General features: G+C 36.7%; 4 protein-coding genes across 10 annotated transcripts in view; 1 reads left to right on the top strand and 3 right to left on the bottom strand.

Annotated features, from left to right (window-relative positions):
• Positions 1-24,367, bottom strand: part of epg5 (ectopic P-granules autophagy protein 5 homolog (C. elegans)) — a 1,176,376-nt gene that overhangs the window by 633,144 nt on the left and 518,865 nt on the right. The gene's annotated exons all lie outside the window — the stretch shown is intronic.
• Positions 69-6,906, top strand: bcl7a (BAF chromatin remodeling complex subunit BCL7A). Of its 4 annotated transcripts, none has more exons than XM_087252818.1 (6): positions 69-1,090; positions 1,170-1,251; positions 1,648-1,744; positions 2,130-2,303; positions 2,394-2,491; positions 5,530-6,906. In XM_087252818.1, coding segments are annotated over exons 1-6 (519 nt in total). In that variant the 5' UTR covers positions 69-1,088; the 3' UTR covers positions 5,596-6,906.
• Positions 6,810-11,411, bottom strand: alkbh2 (alkB homolog 2, alpha-ketoglutarate dependent dioxygenase). Its single transcript, NM_001256684.1, has 4 exons — positions 11,304-11,411; positions 10,575-10,832; positions 8,852-9,050; positions 6,810-7,530 (listed from the first exon to the last, which is right to left on the bottom strand). The coding sequence occupies exons 2-4, from the start codon at positions 10,822-10,824 to the stop codon at positions 7,203-7,205; spliced, it is 777 nt and encodes a 258-aa protein (NP_001243613.1). The 5' UTR covers positions 10,825-10,832; positions 11,304-11,411; the 3' UTR covers positions 6,810-7,202.
• LOC147844090 (uncharacterized) lies at positions 13,277-15,199 on the bottom strand. Its single transcript, XM_087254088.1, has 6 exons — positions 14,709-15,199; positions 14,318-14,456; positions 14,201-14,239; positions 14,005-14,037; positions 13,862-13,903; positions 13,277-13,765 (listed from the first exon to the last, which is right to left on the bottom strand). The coding sequence occupies exons 1-6, from the start codon at positions 14,829-14,831 to the stop codon at positions 13,641-13,643; spliced, it is 501 nt and encodes a 166-aa protein (XP_087110214.1). The 5' UTR covers positions 14,832-15,199; the 3' UTR covers positions 13,277-13,640.

Raw genomic sequence — 24,367 nt, forward strand, 5'->3', positions numbered from 1 at the left:
GGAGCGAAACGCGTACCCGCATTGACCGTGTCTCTCATGCTTCGAGGGCATTTGGCTTCAGCGCAGGCGCACAAACCCCGCCTCTCTCCTGTGCTGTGTGCATTCGCATTGTGTCTAAACAGGCAGCGAGCAAAAAGATATTTTACCAACAGCAGTAATGTCGGGCAGGTCGGTTCGAGCGGAGACGCGGAGCAGGGCGAAAGATGACATCAAGCGGGTTATGGCTGCAATTGAAAAAGTGCGGAAATGGTAAGAGAGAGCGTCTATCCGTTAACGAACAGCACAGACAGCCTGTGGGGGAGGAGAGACACCGAGAAACAATGAAATGAAAGCGAAGAGAGCGTTTATTCCACTCCAATTTCACTCAGATGTACTGTTTCTGCGATTCTGCGCGCGGCTGCTCCTTTGTCGGCTGTGTGAAAACATAGTTTGGGAAAATGTAGATCGCGTTTTTTCTTCCATTAAATTTTTATGTGGGTTGAACCTAGAAGCCATTTCGTTGCAGTCACATGAAGGCTTTGCTGTTAGAGCCTGTAATGCCGGCTGAATAGTAACCGAACGGGCTGACATGAGGAAACTAGAGTGAACCGTCCGTACCGAACAGAAAGTGCCGGTGAACGGGCGTTTGACTCGTTCATCTCGTGTTGAAAGTGAGAGAGTCGCGCTTTGAGCGGCGGCGCGTGAGGAGAGTTTGATCCACGCGCGGGGTTTTAAACTCAGCCCTGAGCCGCAGTTTCACATACACTTTTTTACACTTCAAGCAACTGCTGGGGATTTCGTTTAAACTTAAGTTTAAGTTGAATTAAGGGTTTTCAAACCATGACAAATTATTTGTTGGACTAACAATAATTACCAAAACAATATTTATTCTATAAAAGTATACATGTTAAATGAGAAACAATCGTGTTTTTGTGGCAACGTGCGATTAAAATTGTACACATCTGTGAGCTAGTGAACTGCATTATTATTAGTATTTATTTTTATGATAATAATTATTTACTATTGATATCGATAATTTGTTCAGTTGCATATTCTGCAAATGCATCTTGCCTAAATAATGGCTCATCTGAGATTTCTTATGCCTCTAAATGTAAGTGATTTAGTGGTTTGTCCTCATTTGTCTGGCGTTTCCTTTGTCTTTGATATCTAACAATAACATGCATCTCCAGGGAGAAGAAATGGGTGACTGTTGGTGACACGTCACTGCGAATCTACAAGTGGGTACCAGTGACGGAGCCCAAGTCAGATGATGTAAGTGACATTTATTTACAATAACGCACAGCTGTTGCAGTTTTGATAACCTAATAATTATTGTAACATTATGGACCACAACCAACAAATTCATTTGAAAGTTGGAACAAAATAGTCAAGGTAAAATATGACGCAAATGACTTTTTAATGAGTAATTCTATAGTTATTATTTTTTTAATTTAGTAAAGGTAAATTAGTAGTGGTATTCGTTGAGGGGGAAACATATTTCAGTTGTAGCATAACACAGACCAGTATTATTGTTTTTAACAGAGATTAAATTCATATTTATTTTAAATAAAATAAGTTAACTAAAATGAGTCGTATTTAAAACAGACACAACATATTTTACTATCTTCTTCATATGCCTTGATTGCAATATGTATTTATGTCACACAGAAGAACAAAAATAAGAAGAAAGGCAAAGATGACAAGTATGGCTCTGAGGTCACGACCCCTGAGAACAGCTCCTCTCCTGGAATGATGGATATGCATGGTAAAACTGTACACCTAAACACATCTCAATGTTTTACCTTTTTCAAATTAGTATTACATGCAGTAGTCTTTAAACCAATTTATGTGAGAATTTCAAATTGTGTTCTTTGTGATCCTCAAACAGTTGGTCTAATATGCATGACTAAGATTTTGAAGTGTTACCTGCTTTTTATTAGAAAAAAATCATTATTATAATTATTAATGATGGCAGCTTTGAATGTGCATTTTTTCCTCTTAACCAATAGAGGGAGTTGATGAAACAGTTTTACTCTGTGAACTGGTTATTTGCTATGCTATTCCGACCTGTAACCACCTATTAACAGTTACAAATGCATGGACATTTTCAGATATTAAAACTTTTTTTGTTTCTATTTTTTTACCCACAGATGACAACAGTAACCAGAGCTCGATTGCGGACTCTTCCCCATTGAAGCAGGAAACCAGCAACAACACTAGTCCAGCACCTGAGCCCATGGCCGCTTCTCAGAATGACAGCAGTGACTTGAAAAACGACCAGTATCCTTCCAAACAGCCTTCATCTGGTCAGGATCATAAGAGTGGTTTGTGCATTGAATCCTCTAGAGGCTTACTATCCACTTGTCTGTGTTTTTGGTTTGTTTGTTTTAATGAAACCTTGTCATTATTTTCAGAACAAAACCACTGCTCATCGGAGTCTATGACAAGCAAAAGGGACAGCAAGTCACAGGGGGATTCAGAAAGCTTTTTAGACTCTTCCAAATCGGCCCAGGTACATACATACAGCATCACTTGCATATTTATTCATAAATCAACAGTTTTAAAATAAGATTTAAAATAGTTTTTAAAATACATCCATATTGCTCAATGAGGTGTTTAATCCTAAATACAGCAAAACAGCTATATTGTGGATTAATGTTACATTTCATGATTCATATTTTATTTCATAGAACAAAGTAAAGTTGTTCCTAAACCTTTTATCCTAAAGCTAGAGATGTGCTGTTGTGAACCGAGGCTTCGAAGCATGTATCAAAAAATAATACATCTCGCAGTAAAGCAGTGTACCGGAGTTAAATTTGTTTTGCCATAATCACATGATCAGTGACGTACGAAGCTTTATTTTTACCCATACCCACATGACTGCTTTAAATTTTGATTTAAAGGTTTAAACATCCTTGCAGGTTAGGAAAGTGTATAGCGAGAGATGAGGTGTCGATTACTTTAATTTCTACTGCTTCAAAGCACTGCACCAGTGCCCCGCACAGACTAAAGTATAATAGTAATTTATAGTAAAAAACTTTTTAACCATACTAAAGTGTATTATTTTTTTTTTAGAAGGCCACTGCATATTGTAGTATAGTTTGTAACGGAGGCCAGCTGGCAAGTGCATAGCAAAAGCCTCACTTCCATAGCCTCCTCCTTAGAGCATTTGCCTCCCGTGCAAGAATCACCGGTTTAATCCAATGACCGTAAAAAATATGGACGACGCGACAGCCCCTTTTCCCATTGAACGCCTTGAGGGCAAAACGCCTGCTTGACGGGCACAAACTGTCGCAAAAGACTGCTGAAATTGGAGCCTTGACATGCGCAGAAGGAGTGCCTGATGGAGCCAGAGGAGGAGCTGCGAAAATGAGTGGAGTCGAGCTTCCAACCAAACGCTTTATGTAAAATCAACCACGCCCCCGAACTTCTCAGCATGCGTTTGCTGTCATATCAACACAAATGGATGTAATAACGTTAACAAATATGAGGGTTTTATATATTCAATCGCGCCAGCTCCGGGCCGCAGCACATAACCTACTCGCGGCGTCGCGGGCTGATTCCGGCTCGCATGCGGCAGCGCCGGCTCGCTCGGCCGCCGCATCTGGCTCGATCGACTCAGGCTGAAATTCGGGCAGTGAGTCCAGGCATCCGGAGTAGGTCCAGCAGAGGTAGTCAGTCTGAGCTCTGAGGGGTATGTCTCCGGCAGGCGAGAATCTAGCCGGAACTGGCCCGAGTGTATTTTGCTATCTGGGTGGTTAGGCGTGTATCAACAAACTAATAAAGCCCGAAAAAAGCCCTGACCTTAGCGAATAAACAGTGTTCCACCAGATCATGTATGTCAGAAACTGTAGTTTACTGCTGAACTCATTTTGTCATGGTAAAATAACACAGAAATCGAATAATAACACTTCAGTCTACTTCAGTCTCCTGCCGAAGTTCAGACGCGCTGCTTTGAGAAACTGTCAATCACAACTGTCAATCATGATGACACGCCCAGCATTAAATTACTGCTAAAAACAAACTGTTTACAAAAATGAAGATCTGCACCTATTTCAGCACAATAACCAGTGCCTTAATCGACCAGAACCATCTTTCGGAACATTTTATTGCAAGTGTAATACATTTTTTTATTTGGGCTCAAGTCTCCTTCATGAACACGAAGGAGGCGGGCTTTATGACTTGTACTGCAGCCAACCCCCAGGGGGCGATCTAACAGCCGAGACCTTCACTCAAACGCAGGCTTGCGGCAAACTTGCTTTAATCCCTGCTAAGAATAATTGCATGGGTGTAGGACTGGATGAAATTCAATAAACTTAAATACTTTTCAATATCAGAGGCGCAGTAGGTAGTGCTGTCGCCTCACAGCAAGAAGGTTGTTGGTTCAGTTGGCGTTTCTGTGTGGAGTTTGCATGTTCTCCCAGCATTCACATGGGTTTCCTCCGGGTGCTCCGGTTTCCCCCACAGTCCAAAGACATGCAGTACAGGTGAATTGGGTAGGCTAAATTGTCCGTAGTGTATGAGTGTGTGTGTGGATGTTTCCCAGAGAGTCATCTGTGGCATAAAGTAACATACCATATATGTAAAAAAAACTACAGTAATTGAGTAATTTTGTTATATTACCATTGTTCTATTACTACATAAATGAGTTGGTCAGCTGTGAACGTTTGACATTTTTGCAACACAGTGCTTTTCCCACACTTTAACCAGCAGAGGTCCTCATTGAGTCCTGATTTGGAAAGCTTCGAGTAAAAAATCTTTTCGATTTCCAAGTCTTAAATGTGGGCTTAAAATGTAAATTTGTTGCAGAGACACATAAATTGTCAACGTTGAAACCAGCTGTGTAAATTTTTGTCAGGATTCATTGAGAACAGCATTTATTTTCTAATATAGAATCTTTTGTACAGTTATAAAATATATGACTTTTTTTTTTTTTGACGATAACCTTTGCTAAAAATGTCTGTATTTTTCAAATGTTATGAATGACTCAAAAAATTTGCTAGGTAAAGTAAAAACGGTTGGATATCAAGTCAACAGATTTAAAAATGTTTCCTAATATCACTTGTTGGTTGTCCGAGCACGAAGCCTAAGCACGCTTCCGTCGTCGATGATGCGACTGTTCAGTTTAACAGGAAGAGAAGCGCTTTCATTCAGCACAGTGAAGATTGCTTTAGTTATATCATTTAGTATTATTTTTAGGCATTTGGGATGCAGTGATCCCAAGTGACTCAAATATTTTGCGCGAACAGATTCACTTTTTTGACGCTCAAAAGTTATCATAAAAGTCCTCGTGCAGCATGTATTAGGAGGTTTGCTAAACGCTCTGGTTTGCGCTCTGGCACGCCGTTTCCAACCGGGCCAATGCTGGCCAATTGAACCATGCCTGGGCCTGATTCGGAGCACTCACACTTATCAAACGAACTGTGACAAGCGCCTGGGCATGGTTCAGATAGTCTAGTGTGAGTGCACTCTAATAGGTTTTAGATAGAAATTAAAATAAAAAGAAATCCTGTTTTTGTCTTCTTAAAGCCTTTTTTTATTTGTTTGAAGGAATTGGAAGATGGTGCCCCTCCAAGCAAAAAAGGGAAAATCGACTCTTCCTCAGAAGAAAGTTAACTCTGATAGCTGTCAAGCATTTGCGATCCCCATCTCTTATCCCGAAACACATCACAACATAAAGGAGTTTCTTCTTCAGTTCTAGACTCTTCCCTACTACCATCTGTTCACTCTTGCGGTCATTTTCAGTGTAGAGGGTATATCTGGATCGTCGTACGAGTAAAGGTAATGAATCAAGCTGTGAGATATTGTACTGACCCTAAAACAACTCTTGCTACCCTGCAATCGCTATGTGCTATTTCTTTTGCCAAGATCAGTATTGTCAATTGAAATGGCACTAGTACTGCCATAGTTTTTCCAAATTGGCACTGACATCAACTGCCATTTGCAATTTAAAAACGTATATATATCACTCACCTTTTCTTGTTCACTCAGGAAGGTCAACACACTGTTTTTTGTTTTTTTAAATCACGCTGAAAATAACTGATCTCTGCTGCTGTAGTTTAGTGAGATTTCACCATAAGTAGCTCAATATAAAAAAATACTGCAAATGGTACTAGTCACAAGTTATTCAAGTTCTCCTGTGAAGACCATAGCTTGTAGAATAGGCCTTGCTTGGTTGAGTGTATTTGTGTTACTGAGAAGAGGATTTTTTTTCTTTTTACTGTCTACACATTTTTTTTTCCAAAAGTGCCCACATTTTGGTTCCGTATATTATATATATATAGAAATAATAATAATTTGCAAGTAAGCCGCAACTGTTCATTTAACAAATTTAAACTGTGCTTTCGAACCAAGCTTTGAAATGCTGGTTGCCATTTCAACAGCACAACAACCTTCCAGTTTTCACAAGAGATACAACAACCGCATCATTTTGATACATCAAATCACAAATTACTGTTTCTTTTAGCAGCAACTGTACTGACTGCATGTGTCGTCGTCCAAGGAAACACGTGACAATGATTAGATTGTAACACAGGCAGGTTTTGGTAGACAGCTGTGCGAATACCTCATACTCAGTCCAGCAGTGCTGGAATGTAAACACTAAGTATGACTTTCTCGAAATTACTCTGTTACGTATGCTTGAAAAATAAAGTGTATATATTTATACGATTAAGTTTTTGCTACCCTTATGTTTTTGCCACAGTATTTCGCCAAACTATTGCCTTCTGTTGTTCAATCTTTGAAACTTTAGCGAAATGTATTCATTGGGACCATATTGTTTTGTTTTGTTTTTTCCCAGTCTATAATAGAATTGTCTTGTACAGAAGTATGGTTGTGTCTAACCTATTTATTCCACATGTAGTTTATTGGTTTTCTAAAAAAACAAACAAACAAAAAAAACAAATAAAAGAAAATATTTCCTTTCAATGTTGTCACAAGTGCATTCTGTTGGCAAATATCAAACATCAAGCATGTCACATTATCTGGTATTAAGACTAATCATAACATAAAGACACGCAAAGAGAGATGTATAGTTTAAATGAAAAACATAGTATTGTCTGAATGTGCCAAAACATCATAAGGATTAATTGAAGAACCCGTCCCTAAACAGATGCCCACAACCCTGTGAAAAAAAGTGCTTACTGGCTGGATAAACAGCTGGTATGGTAGAACAACCAAAGTGACCCACAGCAATACCTTAGAGAATGCTAAAAACAAAACAATCACTCAGTTTTAGTACCGTTCTTCTGTCTGTTTTTTACTATGCGTCTGAAAGTAAGATTAATACGTGGGGTTATGACCTTTTTTCGGATTGGAAGACTGTGATACCAGTATGTGTTTGTGGGAAAGTTCATGAGAAGAAGACTACCATTAGCCAGCTCCAGCTTCACAGGCTCAATCTGACGTTTGCGAGGACCTGTTCGTGCGTCCCTGTGACGAAATATTAAGTGCCGGGCAGCTCCTAGAGACACAGAAGCGATAGGACAAGCCGGATCGAGTTCTCGCTCATCATCTCGATGCTCTCCAATGTGATCGTGGCCATCTTTATACCTGACAGCAAATCCATAAACAAACTTTCATCACTTTGAAAGAACACAATTCCCACCATTTATTTGATTTTTATTTTTTCCTGTTTTTAAAAAATAGGAAAGAAAGAACACACTTTTTATGTTAAAGTCGCCATAAAGTCTAAATTTACTCTTCTTATACAATATGTAAATAGTAGTTATTAAACAATGAATCTGCATAATTATTTTGTACGAATTAATTTGCCCTCAAACTTCAATAAATTTTCCATTCAATCAAGGTCAATTCTATGGATCATTCCCTCCACACAGTTCTATTAATCCCTCAATTTTATTAATCAATATCCAAAATAGGAATATTTTCTGTTTGATAATCATGGCATCTAGCAGGGTCTTTCCCTTGATGCACCCTAGGACTTCTTTGTTGTTAATTCTCGCTGTCCAAGGGGTGCGCAGGTCTCCTCCAGCTATACAACTCGAAGGCGTTTTCTTTTTGATCGTCCAGGTCTTGCAGCCATAGGCTGCTATGGGGAAGAGGGTCAAGTTTACTAGCCTTGCTTTAATTGCAGTGCTGATATCCTTATGGTTCCAGATAGCACTCTTGTTAACCTTTGCATTCCATCCAAAGGTTACCTGCCTCTTAATATTCAGGTGTTGTGTCCCCATTTCAGTCAATCTTGGAACCAAGGAATATAAAGTCCTGTACGGTCTCGATTTCTTCATTGCGGATCTATATGCTGCATTTTCCATTGTTGGAGGTCGTCATCACCTTCGTTTTCTTGATGTTCAGGTGCAACCCCACCTTCTCACTTTCTTCTTGCACTTTCAGGTCACTCACTTCTCTGCTTTTGGCCAGCAGGGTGATGTCATCGGCATATCTAAGATCATCCATAAGAAAATCACCAGGGCAGTGGAAAGCTTCCGAACCATCAACGATCGTGTCATGGCCATTTGCATCAATGGGAAACTGCGCAATACCACCATCATCCAAACCTAATTAAAAATAATAATCTAACACCCCCCCCCCCCCCCTCTCCTCGAAATGATTCTTCACTTCCTGGTCACATGGAATTCCTTTAAGGCAGGCATTTCAGCGTCTCATTTCTGCTTTGATTTAGTTCATTCGTCAATTGTTCTTCATTTCGTTAGCAATGTCCATCTTTCAACAATCTAATCGGTTCCCAAAGAACAAAATCTGGCACCGCCCTACATTTTTTTCTAATTTCAGGACTGTTTTAAGTTGATGTACCACACAATAGCAGAAAAAAGGTCAATCTTAACTTTCATTTGATGGTAACTAAGGGCTTCATCTCTTCATGTTCAGGGCTGAAAAAAAGTTAAATTACCTGTTTATCAAAACAAAGTTGAATGTGTAGCCTGTGGCTTTGGTAACAGCATCTCGAATGTGTTCCAGAGTGGATGTCCATGGTTTGGCCAGGAGATTAACTCCTGAGAATGAGTACATCAGTCCCTCGTCCCCATATGTTGCTTGCTTTCTTGGAATATTGTATGACTTTCCATACACTTGTAGTTTTGCGTTGTCACCTTTGCGACAGAAATAAACAAAGACAATATTTCAAAACAGAGGACAAGAACACTTTGATCATCTGTTATTTGGGGGAACAATGTATCTAAAAAGATTGAAAACCCCTGTTCTAGACCAGATCTTTTTTCAAAAACATTTAAAGATCTTACTGATCCCAGACTCAGCGGTACTGTATGTGATATAGAAAGCATCTTTAAAGTGGACCTATTCTGCAAAAATCACTTTAAAAAGGTTTAAACAGTTGTTTGGCAACAGTGTGTGAATAAATTAAGCCTCTAATGATAAACATGAATTATTTCCATTTTTTATAATCACACTTAAAAAGTGTCTGCAGAAACACTTTGATTGACATTCTCCCTTTGTATGCGTCATGAGAGGGGTAAAGTCCCATCCATTAATGATGATGATGATCTCTTCCTCATTAGCTTTCAAGCTGTGGTCACACTGGACTTTTTTCCCCATAGACTTGCATTCATAGGCATGCTAATGCGTGAGACTGGAAACAGACAAGTTTCGCAGATCACTGCGTTGGAAAGTTCAAGCTTGGTGAACTCTGACATGCAAAATTGCATCAATTGACTGGAAAGGACCAATCGAGTATCAAAACATGACCTCTCTGTACAGAAATTTTAAATTTAGAGTGATTGCTTGCTTGCTTTTTTTATTGTCTAATCATCTTGTTTTATCCCGCCCCTTTTCGCAGTGCCGTACAACAGAATTTCAAATGCTGACGAATCATGAGTGATTTCTAATGTAGCTCCGGGTCAATTATTTTACATAGTACATACCCACTGCACATATACAATTGTAATCATGTTCATATCTATCTGCATTCCCTGATTATTATTAACAACCTGTACCTATATTCATCTATTGTTAATCTCTGTCCATAGTTAAAACAACCTGTATAATGTTCATAGTGCATCCATCTCTAAATATCACCAGTTTTTGTATAATTGTACTTCATAACTTATACCTATAATCTCTAGATCTATAAGTGACACAGATACTTATTTTTCATATAGTATAAAGGGGCATAATAGCAGGGCTCGCAAAATCCAGGGCTACCAAAACCTGTCTCCCTCTACCTGCTCGGTGGGCCAGTGAGAGAAAAAATATATTTCAATGCCTTTACATTTTCTCACAGAGTGGATAATTATGTATGTGCTGTGCTGTTGATACAACAGCAACAAATCCACTTGCTGAATAAAAAGGAGAAAAGCCAGAATATTATCAACCACCTCCCAAATAACAAATATATTATATATAGAAATTCTCTGACATATTGGAATGTCTTTATAGCTGCAAAAATAACCTGAAACAATGCTCACTTAACATCATTTTTTTGGTTATTTAAAATGAATGAATAAATAAATAAAAACTTTGAAAACTTATTATTTTATACAATAATGTATTTTCTATTTGAGCTTCTTAAATTTATATTCAGGCTACCAAAAAGTGAAGAGTGCCTTCCCGAGAAAAAGTAGAAATTTTTCGAGCTCTGAACAGGTCACCTTTAATACCTGTAAAATACTCCACTTCCTCTTCTAGCTGGTTGAAAAGGTGATCGGCCTCCTCTTTGTTGAAAAGTAAACTATAGTCACAGTCTAGTCCCTCTGCCTCAATCTTCTGCCAGGGAATTGGGTTAGAAAACTCCTCTTCCCCCTCCTCACATTCCTCCTCCTCTGTGGGTTTCTTGATCAGCGCCTCTGTTTTCCATTCATCTGGTTCTTCAGATGATCTTTTTCTCTTCCGAGTCAAAAACTTGTCCATTCAAACATCTGTGAGAGGAGGACAAAACACATTAAGTAAATAAGTATACAATTTAAGTGAATAAGTGTTTATATTTATTTGTTTTTAGTTCAGGAAATTAAATATAATACAGCTTCACCAAATTCCAAAACATTTTTACACAAAAACATTTATGTTTACATTGACATGTAGGCTATGTGCAAACTGGACTGATCTGGTAGCATCCAATTCATATGATTTATTCAGAGCGAGTCTGCAGCGGATTTTACTATAAATTAATAGTTACCACTGCTTGAAGTGTTTTACTAAGCCGCAGTTAACAATTCATAGGAATTATGCGTTTCAATAAAAGCAGTAAGTTACTAAAGCAAAACAAGATGTGAATTATTACAGCCATGGGGTTGGCAGTTAGTAAGACACGACAGCAGTCCGAGTCTTAGTTTATGCAGGTGCATTTTACAAACTGAAACTTTGGGAAAATATTCATGAGGGTTTCTTACCTGGTTTGAGTTTATGGTGTAACGATGGTTAAGATAAACCTCCAACTCAGTTGCACGTTAGTGCTCAAATTCTGTGCCAGTTTTGGAATGGCACACATCCGGAAGTGTACGCCTACGTCACTACAAACGACACGTGACATACAGTACTCGCAAAGTCGTAATGTTTTACAAGCATTCGCTAAAAAATTATAATAAATAAATGAAGTCGCTCTTCTTTGGTAACGTTATTTAAGTACCTATGTTTCCGGTGTTACACTAGTGTTCAAACGCGGTTTGTCTAACCGTAACCTCACAGCTACAGAGGAAGCCAACATTATCTCTGTGAGTGGAAATTCCGAACCCACATCGACAAAATGTTTAACATTACATATAAAACATTCACGAGTTAGTAAAAAAAACAACGTTAGACCGGGTCTTGATCAGGAATTTCTAATTTAAAAAATGGTGTATTAAAAGTTCTGAATGTTATTAGCTTACCATGTTTACATGTGGTTATGAGACTGGGCATGACTTAATTTTTATAAATAACAAACAAAGGACCATAAGTTTAAATTAAATTTGGTTCATAAGTGTGTGTGTGTGTGTGTGTGTGTAGAAGTGGGGGACATAAATGGGGAATTTAATTAAAATCTGATTTGCTGCACTTACTTACATTTAGGGTTTGTGGTGATAAAATCCAGAGAAAAAAGTTATTACATTTAAATATAATTTAAAAATAAAATCAACCAATAAATGAATAAATAAAAACTTATGAGCTGTGCTCAATTACTATTTTGTAATGTCAATTGCAGAAAGAGCTCAAAATATGTAGGTAAAGTATATGAATATGTTGATAATTACTTTCTTAACTGTCTTTCACCACCTTTAGTAAATGAAACAAATATTCCACTCTACCAATTCTCTGTGCAACACATATTCCTAAACGTTAGACTAACATCAACAGGTGTAGACAGATTCTGTCTGACAGAAAATGACCTGGGCTAGTCTAATTAATCAAACAACTCACATATTATTTTTTCTTCGACATTGACATTAAAGTCATCTGTTGCTGCCTAGCATTTCATTGGTTTCATCCGCAACACCGGATCATTAGAACTTCCCCCAAGTTATTTTTAGAGCTAGCAAGCATCAACAAACCTAGATTTGCTCAGTCACGAAGACGGCTCGCTGTAAAAAAGAAAAAAGTGTGGACAGAAAAGGGAAGTCCCCACTGGAAGTACACTGTAAAATATCAGTAAATTTACAGTTTTTCATATTTATAATTTTTTCATTTATTTATGCTTTTGAATTGCGTTTTGGGACTTTGATCTTTCCTTCAAAAGGTTTTGATGTTGGAAAATGTGAAAATTGACTTTTACTGACTATTTAAGTGATAAATCGTCTGGACTGGTGTTACAAATTATGGTACAAAAACCTGGTAATAAGCTGCTGGTACATTTTCTGTTATCTCTGTTAAAACAGCAGAATTTTCAACGTCAAAAGTGGACAGAGCAGAGATAAAACTTCACCACTGTAAATAAACAGAAAACACTTGTGAATCACAATATACGGAACCTGTTAATTACAGTTTTTTTATAGGCAGTGTAAATTTTTAGTGGGGCCAACCATTTACATACTTTTGTTAAATGTTTAAAAAATACATGTAAAGTTCTGTTCCCAAACTCAAAAAAAAAAAAAAAAATGTATATATATATATATATATATATATATATATATATATATATATATATATATATATATATATATATATATATATATATATATACATATGAATGGATTATAAGGTAAATCAAAGTAAACAGAAATCTCATAGGCTACACCTCACATTAGACCTACTCCCCTTAAAATTAATGTTGGTTTTGTAATATAAGCAGCTTTCAGTAAAATAGGACAGATCAAATGTATTACAATAACAGATCATCATGAAAGAATAGATTTGTGATGTATGATGTGCATTCATAAGTTAAAGGAAATCCTAAAAACAGATTTATTATTTTTTATTATAACATATTACAATTTATTTCATTATAATTATTTGTAATTTTATAATTATTAAATATGCAATTTGCAAAGAGGCCAATTTCAATTTCACAGTATTTTATTCTGTGATTTATAATGTCATCTTTGATAAATACAAACTGTGGTCAAACACAGAAAGATTTCTCACAAATGGTTTTGTCACCCTAAATGGTCGTCTTTCCAGCACAAAAGATTATATTCATTGCGTGTTTACCTGAATGCAGCATAAATGTTTGCATTTATGTAATCAATCCACTTCAGCTAGTAATGTGCACAAAACAGAGTGAAGTCCATCAGTTATCGTGTCTTCTCAGCAGACTACTCCACATTTTCATAATCATTGTCAGCGCAGTTTGCATACGTCTCATCTGCTTGAGCTGCGCTGTTCACATAAATTGCAACCTTATTTTCAGGTCTGTTGATGTAAACTGATGAATGCAGTACTGCAAAAAGAAAAAGTATTAACATCCCACACTTCAGAAATGTACCATTTACTATTATTATTATTATTATTATTATTATTATTATTACATACTCACTTTTTCCCTTGGAGGTAGATTTTCTGCACTCGTTGTTATTTTCTTTGTGTAGAAATGGAATAACTTTAATGTCTTTCATTTGAATCTGCATATGTTATCAAATATCAGTATTATTGCTGATGTGAAATACTTATTAAACCCACCATAGATGGTTTGATCTCCACTGGCAACTCGAACTATCACCACAATGAGAAAAAGATCATGTTTGAAACACTCGCTATTTTTTAAAACTTGAAACGGGTTGTTTCAATTGATGACATCACAGGCTCTTAAAAAATGATACCAACGTAGCTGCATGTGGACAATTATAACGTATACGTACGCACGGAAAACTCTTACCCTGTTCTCTGTTTACATAATATGGTTGATCCGATGTTTCTGAAAGTACAATAATTCAGTAGATTAAGCATAAATTGTATATTCAACATTTATTTGTAATTCATCAGATATACTCACTCTTTAGTTTATGCATAATGCAACACACCACGACCACAAGAAGAAAAGTAATAATTGTAGCTCCTCCTGCTATGAAGGACCAAAAAGACATTCCTGTGGTCTTTGAGCTTTCTGATTCACCTTCAACTAATTCTTCCGCCTTTCAGACAGAACATATGCAACAATGTCATAAAATACATAAAAACAATATTCTACAAAATTCTTATATAAGTAGAAATGCAGCATAAATTTTGTGTGAAGAGATTTAAGCCAGGCACTTTCAATTAAAAAAAGAAAAGTGTCAGGACACAAAATATGATGTTTTTTTTTTTAATTCTAAATTATTTTTGTTCACAAATCAGCGATTCACCTGGTTGTAATGTAATGTGATGCCTATTATGTTTGTACTTACATGTGCGAACTGAAGTGTCCTGAGGCTCAACACAAAAATGAAAATCTTCAGACAGTTCACAGTCGAACAGACCCAGCTGATGTCACTACTGTACATTATAAGTGAAAAGAGAGACCTTTCCATTTCTAAAAAAACTTTTAGTTCCTGTGAGCAAATGTCTCCTTGTTTATTGTAGATATTGTTAATCTCACATGAAACGGAAGCTATGCAGTTCAACAGTCCAACACAAAAAGAATGGATGTACCATTTATTCAGATAAACATCCGAAGATCTTCAATCTTCTAAAGCCTTTAGTTCGCCTTTCAGATTGTCCTATAAAATTAGATACAGTTGCAGTTGTCTGACATCTTGACCGGGGCGTCTGGTCTGAAGAAAGTCGTTTCAAAGAAACAAGAGTGCATCTTTCTGTTCAAACCTGAGAAACCACAACAACAAAAGGCATGAACTCACATTTCCGTCTCTATATCACAGGTTCACCTAATTTGCACTGTGACTGTGTTTGCTGAGCTTCCTGCTCTTTAGCACGCTTAGAATTCAAATAAATAATTGCACACATCTCACACTGACACTCAAACACTTTGAGTTTTTCACTCAAAAAAAGATTTTGGCTGCTTGTTCAAACTACTTATTTAAATTGTATAAAACCACACAATTCTTGAGAATTTTTGGGAACAACTTAAATGTTTTATGTTCAGTCCACTTAAATTTGTAAAAACAATTAAGATCACTTTATCGGTTGGGATAATTAATTCCAGCATTTTCATGTTTAAAAGTGCAGTATGTAAGTTTGACCGCAGATTGCACAGAAGCAAGTCTGACTATCGAGCCGAAAGGCTGATTTAAGTCGTGTTCTAAATGAAAGCAACAGCACACGATAGAAGGAATATTCTCCATACTGAAAGGAGTTTTGTTCTAACCAACTCCTCAAATTGACAAATTAGCAATGACTTCTATTTCTTGCAGCTGAACAACAAAAAACTGACTATGATCACCACAGGTACACCTCATGTGCTTTATTCAGTCTTCAATGCTAATAATAGCCCCTTTTACACATACAGACCAGGCGCGTGCAGAGACCGTCCAAAGGGCATGTGCAGGATAAATTTTTTGAAGAGCGGTGGGGGGGCACAGATCTGCAGAGTGGATGTGCGTGTACTGATCAGCTGTGTTGTCGCGCGCATACTCAAGAGCGGTGTTATCGCGTGCCTACTGAAGGGCGGGGGCACTTTTGATCATTTTGGAAGGGCACTTTCTATCCAAGACTAAAAAGGGCATGTGCACTGCACAGGTTGAGCCCTATGTGTGCACGTGCCTGATACAGACCTTTTTGAAATATTACCGGAAATTTTCTGGAAAGGGATCATGTGTGAGCAGCCCCTTTTTGAAAATAATGGTAAATTTCTTCTGGCAATTTTCCGGAAAGAGAGGTTGTAACATTACCTGTAATTTTGCCAGAATGCTGTTTTGTGTGATGCAGAGGAAAAATTGCCAGAGAGCACGTTCACGATTAGAACAAGCTAACGTGAGACGTCTACTCCAGCCAATCGGAACATTTAGGGCATACTCACACTATGCTATCCGAACAGTGCTCAGGCCCATTTCCCGGATCGTTTGAGAAGTGTGAGTGCTCTGAATCTGGCTAATGCATGGTTCAGTTGGCTGGCCTGGCTAGGTTGTAAGAGGTGTGCCAGAGCGCGATTTCACTTGGGCTCAAAGTGCACCTGAGCCCGAAACTAAAGACGAGATGTGACTTTTAAGGGACTGTTTCATATGGATTTATTAATCATTCTTACTGTTCAATGAACACAAACTGTCGTAGTTTATTAAAGACACAAACACCTTACTGCACGGCAGCTGCACCTTTAGCAAACCTCATAATTCCTGCAGCACGAGGACTTTATGATTGTTTATGAGCGTCAAAAGTGGCTCATCTGTTTGACGAAATATTTGACTGCGTGTCACCACATCTCAAACGACTAAAACAATATAACGATTTAAAGAAATATCCACTATGCTGAGAGAGAGTGATTCTTTTCTGAACAGTGCATCATCGAGTGCTCAGGCCCGAATGCGATGTGAGTGCGGGCTGTCGGGGGAGACAGGAGCGGGGACAAGTATGCTTCAGCCTGGTTCAAGGCAATTGTACATAGTGTAAGTACTCCCTCAGATGCATTCACATCCGCGCTGTTTATAAAAATAAAAACCTTTGAATATTTTTCCAGACACATTTAACTGCTAGATGTTAGTTAGACATTGTCTCTATGGTCCTTCTTAATGTCAACTGTGTCAAAAATTATCAACAAAATGCTTATGATAAACCACTGTTTGTTTGCCTTTGCTTTGCCTTTGCTCTGTTTCAGTTGCTTAACCCCTGTGCACGTAGTGAAGTGCTCCTTTGAGCTCCAGCACATACACACATATTATGTACATCTCGACATGTGAAAGTTGTCCTCCAGAATTTCATTGAAGTTGTTCACAATATTCATCCATCCACAGAATTTATAATGTAGTTAAACATGTGAATTTAGCTGCAGTTCATGCTTCTGCCTTAAGATGTCTCTGGGACAAAGCAGCTGCATGAATGCTAAAGCTTTAAATAAATGTGAAACCATCAACAAAAGCCCGACCCCTTATGTGTTTACAAACACAAGCGCTTTAGAGGTCTGTTTAGAGGTCGATTCTGACTATTGATGTCAGAATTTACTGGTATTTTGTAATGAATGTGTGACGGTCTTTTTTGGGAAAATTCTGAATCGTTCTTGCCTGTGTGAACAGAGCTTTTGAATTTACCGGTTAAGTTGTTCCGTAAATTTTCCGGATATTTACTGGTATCACTGTGTGAAAAAGGCTAATGTGAGTTTGAATGCCATTTTACATGACATTTATTGCCATACTACTAAAAGCATCAGCAGATAGTTCACCTCAGATCTTGAAAATAAAACAAACCGTTTGAAATTAAACTTTAGAACTAAACACATAAATCAAAAATGTCTATAGAAAGTACAGTTCATGTATTGTCTATTTCCTATGTATATAGACAGACATCAGATAGTAATTTTGCTTAATGGCGATAAACTTTTTAAAGGAGCTGATTTATAAAGATTTGCTCTGCATCAAGACTTTAGCCAGTACTATTCTCATTTACTTTTGTGTAGTTTATTGCTCTTATAGCCATTCTCTCTGAACAGTTGGCAGTTGTATGCAATGCTTTTATTGTGCACACCTAACTCCGCCCCTAACCCTACCCTTCACAGTGATGTGACTAGCTCTGAGTGCATGTGACTGGATGTCTGAGACTGCATGTGCTAGACTGGATCCAGATACTATTGGTTGTAGACACCAAAATCAGCCAGCTGTACATTACTGATGATGCAAATGAAGAAGTCTAACAGTTTAGTTTCTGGTAACCTCTGTTTATCCAGAATTTTGCCTCTCCACCCTGACTGATCGCCACAATGTTTGTGACTGCTGAACTGAGGTTTATCCACATGACACTCAACGCTTCTGTCTAGTTTGTATTCTACAAGTCTGACGTAAAGGATGAGGAAAGCAGGACTGAAGCTCAGTGGGTAAACTGACACTGCCGATTAACTCTCACCGACGTACATTTAAACCTGTGAAACCCACAACTCAATTTAGCTTCACCATGATCAAGCTTACTTTGAGTTATGTATGACTTATTTTTGAGTTTCTCAGAAATTAACTTGGAATAATTTGAATAATTTTTATAATATCTTTATTTTGTTGTTGTTGTTGTTGCTGTATTTAAGTCATTTTCACTGAAAAACTTGTTCAATGCAGCTGAATCATAAATTGACTCTTTAATTTTAGATGACAATGTCCCAAAAATCTAGGCTTAAACTAAACAACCAAATGAAGTCATTTAAATGTGTCATGTTTTAAATAGCACACATTCAAATGCTTATTAACTCATATTTCTAACTTTACATTTTTACTCAACTTTTACTATCAGATTCAACACCTCTGTTGTGGTTTTGAGTTGATGAAGACTGGTTGCGATGAAACCACAAGGTGGTGCTCACTCCCAGACAGGAGACTCCCAGGGGCCTCTACAACCTGTGTTATCACAAGTTGTAATGAATCGCTTAATGGAAGCTACACCATGCTTACACACTGTTGACTCAGTAGATCCAAATCCTTTTTTTTGATATCCCTAACCACAAATCCATTACTTGAAACATGCATGGGGTTTATGTATATATATATATATATATATATATATATATATATATATATATATATATATATATATATATATTTATGTGTTACAGGCCCATAGCCAGGGAGGTTCTGGTGGTTCGAAAGACCCACCTCCCTCTGATAAAAGGTCCAGAATTTGTCCTATACATGAGCTCATTTGTTTTATTTTGACTGCTATGCCATCATAAATCAAAGAAGGCTTCCTATGAATGCAAGCAATTATTTTTCATGAGTCCAACATGCAGCTGTGCAAGAAAACATGCAATCTGACGTAAGTAAAGTCATCTTTCACTAAAAGTAGCCCAATTTTTATTCTGAATCTTGGACCTTATTCTTGAAAGAAAAAAATACTAATAAAAAGGTTTGGAGCCCAAAAAGTGAACCATAATAAAGCATTTTTTTTATACTAATTAGGCTATTTTTGAACTTTCAAAATATACTTCATTTTTACAAAAGACACTAGAAAAATCGTAAAGCTCAAGATTATTAATATTATGTTTATAGTTTTATTTTCACATGGTAATGATGGTTATTTGTCCAATAAATGACAATAGGCTACATTTTTTATTTAAAACTTTAACTTCTTTTTTTCTAATATATGATGTAATAAATTTGTATTTATTCATTCATTCATTCATTTTCTTTTCAGCTTAGTCCCTTTATTCATCTGGGGTTGCCACAGTGGAATGAACCGTCAACTTATCCAGCACATGTTTTACGTAGAGGATGCCCTTCCAGCTGCAACCCATCACTGGGAAAACAACCATACACACTTATTTACACACACACTACGGACAATTTAGCTTATTCAATTCATTTGTATCGCATTTCTTTGGACTTGTGGGGGGAACCAGCGCACCCGATTAGTATCTAGATGCAGCCTTTATGATGCAAGCTGGGATTGCATCAATCAGCGATGCAATTTCAAACAATGCACTCAAATAGAGAGAGTGACGTCACTGTGATGGGTAGGGTTAGGGGTGGGGTTGGGTGAGCCCATTAAAAAGCATTGGATACAGCTCAGATTGCACTGCACCAGGTCTGCATCCAGACCCCTCTCGAACACCCGGAGGAAACCCTTGCGAACACGGTTAGAACATACAAGTCCACACAGAAATGCCAACTGACCCAGCAGAGGCTCGAACCAGCGACCTTCTTACTGCGAGGTGACAGCACTATCTTCTGTGCCACCGCGTCGCCTAAATTTGTACTTAAAAATAAGTAATTTTTTTCAGATTTCTTTTTTCTTTATATTAAGCAAATGTTTTTGGTATCTCAAAAAGTTTAATTGTGATGACCATCCAACAAGCTAATCCAGCTAAAAATAGTGCTTAAAATGTCACTAAAATGCAGCATTTAAACCTCATAATTAAACAGCACATAAGGCGAATAGCTGCAAAATGGTTCCACTTTTTGAGAAACAAAAAAACCACCCTTTTCACCAGGCTGGCTACGGACCGGTGTTTAAGTGTCAAGCTAATTAAGACTTTTTGTTAGGTTTCCAGGGGCTTAATTATGTTTTAACCTCAGAAACCTATGGGTGACATCACGGATACTACATCCATTATCTTTTACAGTCTATGGCAGGGATCACCAACCTTGTTCCTGGAAGGCCGGTGTCCTGCAGATTTTAGCTACAACCCTAATCAAACACACCTGAACAAGCTAATCAAGGTCTTACTAGGTATACTTGAAACATCCAGGCAGGTGTGTTGAGGCAAGTTGGAGCTAAACCCTGCAGGGACACCGGCCCTCCAGGACCGAGATTGGTGACCCCTGTTCTATGGTATTAACAGTTCATTCTGAGGTTGAATAATTATGACATAAAGATATTGTGACATTACTGTTGACTAATATGCCTGAATTTTTACATGCAAGCAAAAACTATGCATAACGAGCCATGTGTGTAAATGTTTAAACAGAATGAAAATACATATTATTGTTTTCCCTATTTATTTTTTTCCCATTTAATAATGCCCTTCACAAGTTACAAAGATATAATACACATGTTTCCCAGTAGCAAAAAATAACAACATTTATCTGGTTCTTTATTCTCATTCTTAAAATAAAAAAGTTTTAATACCTATATGATAAGCAGTGGTGGAAATAGTACTGAAAAATCATACTCAAGTAAAAGTACCATTACTTGCCTAAAAATGTAGTAAAAGTATATGTTGTAAATTTTACACAAAGTATGAGTAAAAAGTAGCCCTTTTAAAAGTACTCATAGTGAGTAGTAAGTATTACTCTGTGAAAAGCTGATGCGTTTACATGTCATTTGTGGATGTGTGTAATCGTAACATTCTGTAGTGCATGTAGTTATTGCCCAGCAGGCACACAACGTCATAAGACATTTATATTAGGTTAGATTTAGGTTGTGATGTCAAGTGACCAAAATTCAATGTCTAGCCAGCGTCTAAGGATAACGTTATTTTGATGTCTAATAATAACAACGTTAAATGACGTTGATATTTGGTTGATTTTAGGTTGTGTTAGAAAGTGACCAAAATCCAATGTCAAGCCAACATCTTAAACCAACATCCTACTGACGTCAAATACTGATATACAGTAGATTTTGGACGTCTTCTTGGACACTTTTAATGCTTCCAAACAGTTTGCTGCTATTATAAATCGCCCATGTCTTGAGTTCCTTTATTATGATGCTATTTACCTTCTATGTGTGATTTGATTGGACAGGAATTACAGGACTGATTTTGTTAATCTCCATAGACAAGAAAAAAGTAATGACTGCAGGTTGAAGGAAAGTAGTGGAGTAAAAGAACCAATACTGCACTAAAAATGTACTCAAGTAAGAATAAAAGATTTTATTTATTTTTTTACACATTTTTAAAACTACTCAGTAAATTACAATTCCAGGGAAAAAGTAATTATTTACAGTAATTTGAGTATTTGTAATTAGTTACTTTACACCACTATTGATAAGCTATTCTAAAACTTAGCTTGATAAGCTACAAGCTACACATCAGGAAAAGTAGCTAAGCTATGTCAAACTATACTTCTGAACTTTTCTTGTTTAGTCATTACAGATTTTTTCTATTGTACTCATGATTGTTTTTTATTTAGCTTTAACACAGCAAGCTAAAATCATGAAAAAAGAAACAGAAAAAATGTTGCATTTCTGAAGGAAGCCTCAAGAGGTCACAATCACCCCGATTATGATCAACCATTTATTCTCAACACAGTACAACAAACTAAGTGCCACAATGAAATATGGCTTGCCAAATGTTTCTAGATCTACTGAAAATTATTTATTTTCCTTACTCGTTTAATTTTTTAGCACACACCTCATATAACAAGAATTTGAATAATAAACTATAAATATAAGAATTTATAGTAACTACAATACTACAACTACAAATATAATTAAAAACATTTTTTTAACCATTTGATAATATTTACCAAATTTAAACCTTTGAATGCGACTTTAGTTTCACAATACTAATATTTTAGTCTAACATTTTAATCTAAATTTTCAGGAAAAAGTTTTAATGTCTCAGCATTATTTGTTACATTGTATAAATATATGTGTCATTGCTTATGCTCTTATTGTATTGCTTTATGTATGAAGGCAGAAATGAGAGGAAACAAAATTCAATACAGATGAATGTTCAAAAAGGGGAAAAAAGTATATAAAGTAGAACTGGGAACACACACACACACAAAACACTGATAAAAATAGCCAGGGATTAAAGAGGAGAAACATGAATTGAACAGAATACAAACATCAAACAGACACACAATATGACATTTAAAATATCTGTGGTTATTATTTGTGGTTTGTGTTGAGCAGCTCAGTTGCATCTCAGACACCACAGCCTGTGCTCAATGCAGATAGCCTTTCATTCTAATAAAGATTAAAAACAGAGATTTAAGATACAAACTTCACCTTGATATTGCTGGTTAACACTAACCACTCTCAGCCTGTCTGAATAGTCAAGTTTTTCCATGCACTCTTCCAGTCTGTGTTCAATCATTGTATTGCAGGAATTCAAATATAGAGAGAGAGCGAAAGCTGACTGCTTAAGATGTTGTTTAGAGCCCTTGTATCTGAACAGATGCTATGCAATATTCATGCAGAGCTCAGAAAGAGACATCTTTTAGAAACGTTTGTTCACTTCACAAATAAAACATTATGCATGCTAAGTTTTCGTGTTTAAAGACATACAATTATTCTTTGCTGTCCTAGTCTTCTACAGAAAGCCATTGTTTGCTCTTAACGGGTACTTAATTTACAATAAAATAAATATTGATTCATCAAACGATACTCTGAAAAGTAGAGCACGCATGCTTCAGACTTGCAAAAATAGACAAAAACTTTGTAACTGAAGCAAAAAAAGTTTGCTGTCCAGTACAAAAAAGGGTATGACTATTTGTTCATTAACATGCCCGTAGCCAGGCTGGTGAAATGGGTATTCTTTTTTTTCAAGATGTGGACCTTGCTGTTATTTTTCTCATTTTCTGTTTAATTATGAGATGTAAATGCTGCATTTTAGTGACATTTTTTTGCTGTATTTAGTGAAATATTTTTAGCTGGATTAGCATTTCCCGTCCCTACCCCCCTCTCTCTCCCACTTTGCTTCCTGTCTGAAAGACTGTCCTATCCACTTAATAAAGGTAAAAAGGCCAAAAATAAATATTAAAAAAAAAAAATTAAAATATTGGAATCTGCTGAAGTTTTAAATAAAAAACTGAAGCCTATTCTCATTTATAACACACTGGCCAGATCTTTCTTCATTCAGAATTTGGCTTTTTGAATAACAAAGAATTAAAACATGATAATAATAAAAGAGCTTCAAGATTTTTCTGGCCTCTTGTAAAAAACAACAAAAGCCAAATTAGGTTTCAATTTCCTTTTAATATGGGTCACTTTTGGTGCTGCACACTTTTTATTGGTCATGTTTTGTTACAAGAATAAGGTCCAAGATTTAGAATAAAGGTTATTAGTAAAAAAAAATCTGTATTTAAAAACAATACAGTAGAAAAAGATGACACAGCAGTTGAATTTAATTGTTTGCATTGGCCAAAACTGATTAGCAGAAGTCACACCGATGTGATGGTCAACGGAGAATTTTGCTTGGTCTTAAAGCCTTTTTCACCATCTAGTTATTTTCACTATTTATGATGGTGTAGCAGTCAAAATAAGACAAATTGGTTCATGTATGGGACAAATTTGGGACCTTTATCACTGAGGGGCCGGGGCAGACTGGGACAAAAATTCAGCCCTGGCACTGTAGACCAAATTACCACACCAACACAGCCAAACCCACGGACGGGGCCTGTGTAATGAAAATAGTGCAAAACAACTTTCACACCGAAACACCAACAATGATCACGCCAAATGTCCCCTTTTATTTTCATTAATGAAGAGCAGTGCGCTGTGCTTTTTATCGAACATATTTTAAATTCTGACAACTTTG

Source organism: Danio rerio, chromosome 5, assembly GCF_052040795.2.
Source record: "Danio rerio strain M-AB ecotype USA chromosome 5, GRCz13ab, whole genome shotgun sequence".
NCBI classification, from domain to species: Eukaryota; Metazoa; Chordata; class Actinopteri; order Cypriniformes; family Danionidae; genus Danio; species Danio rerio.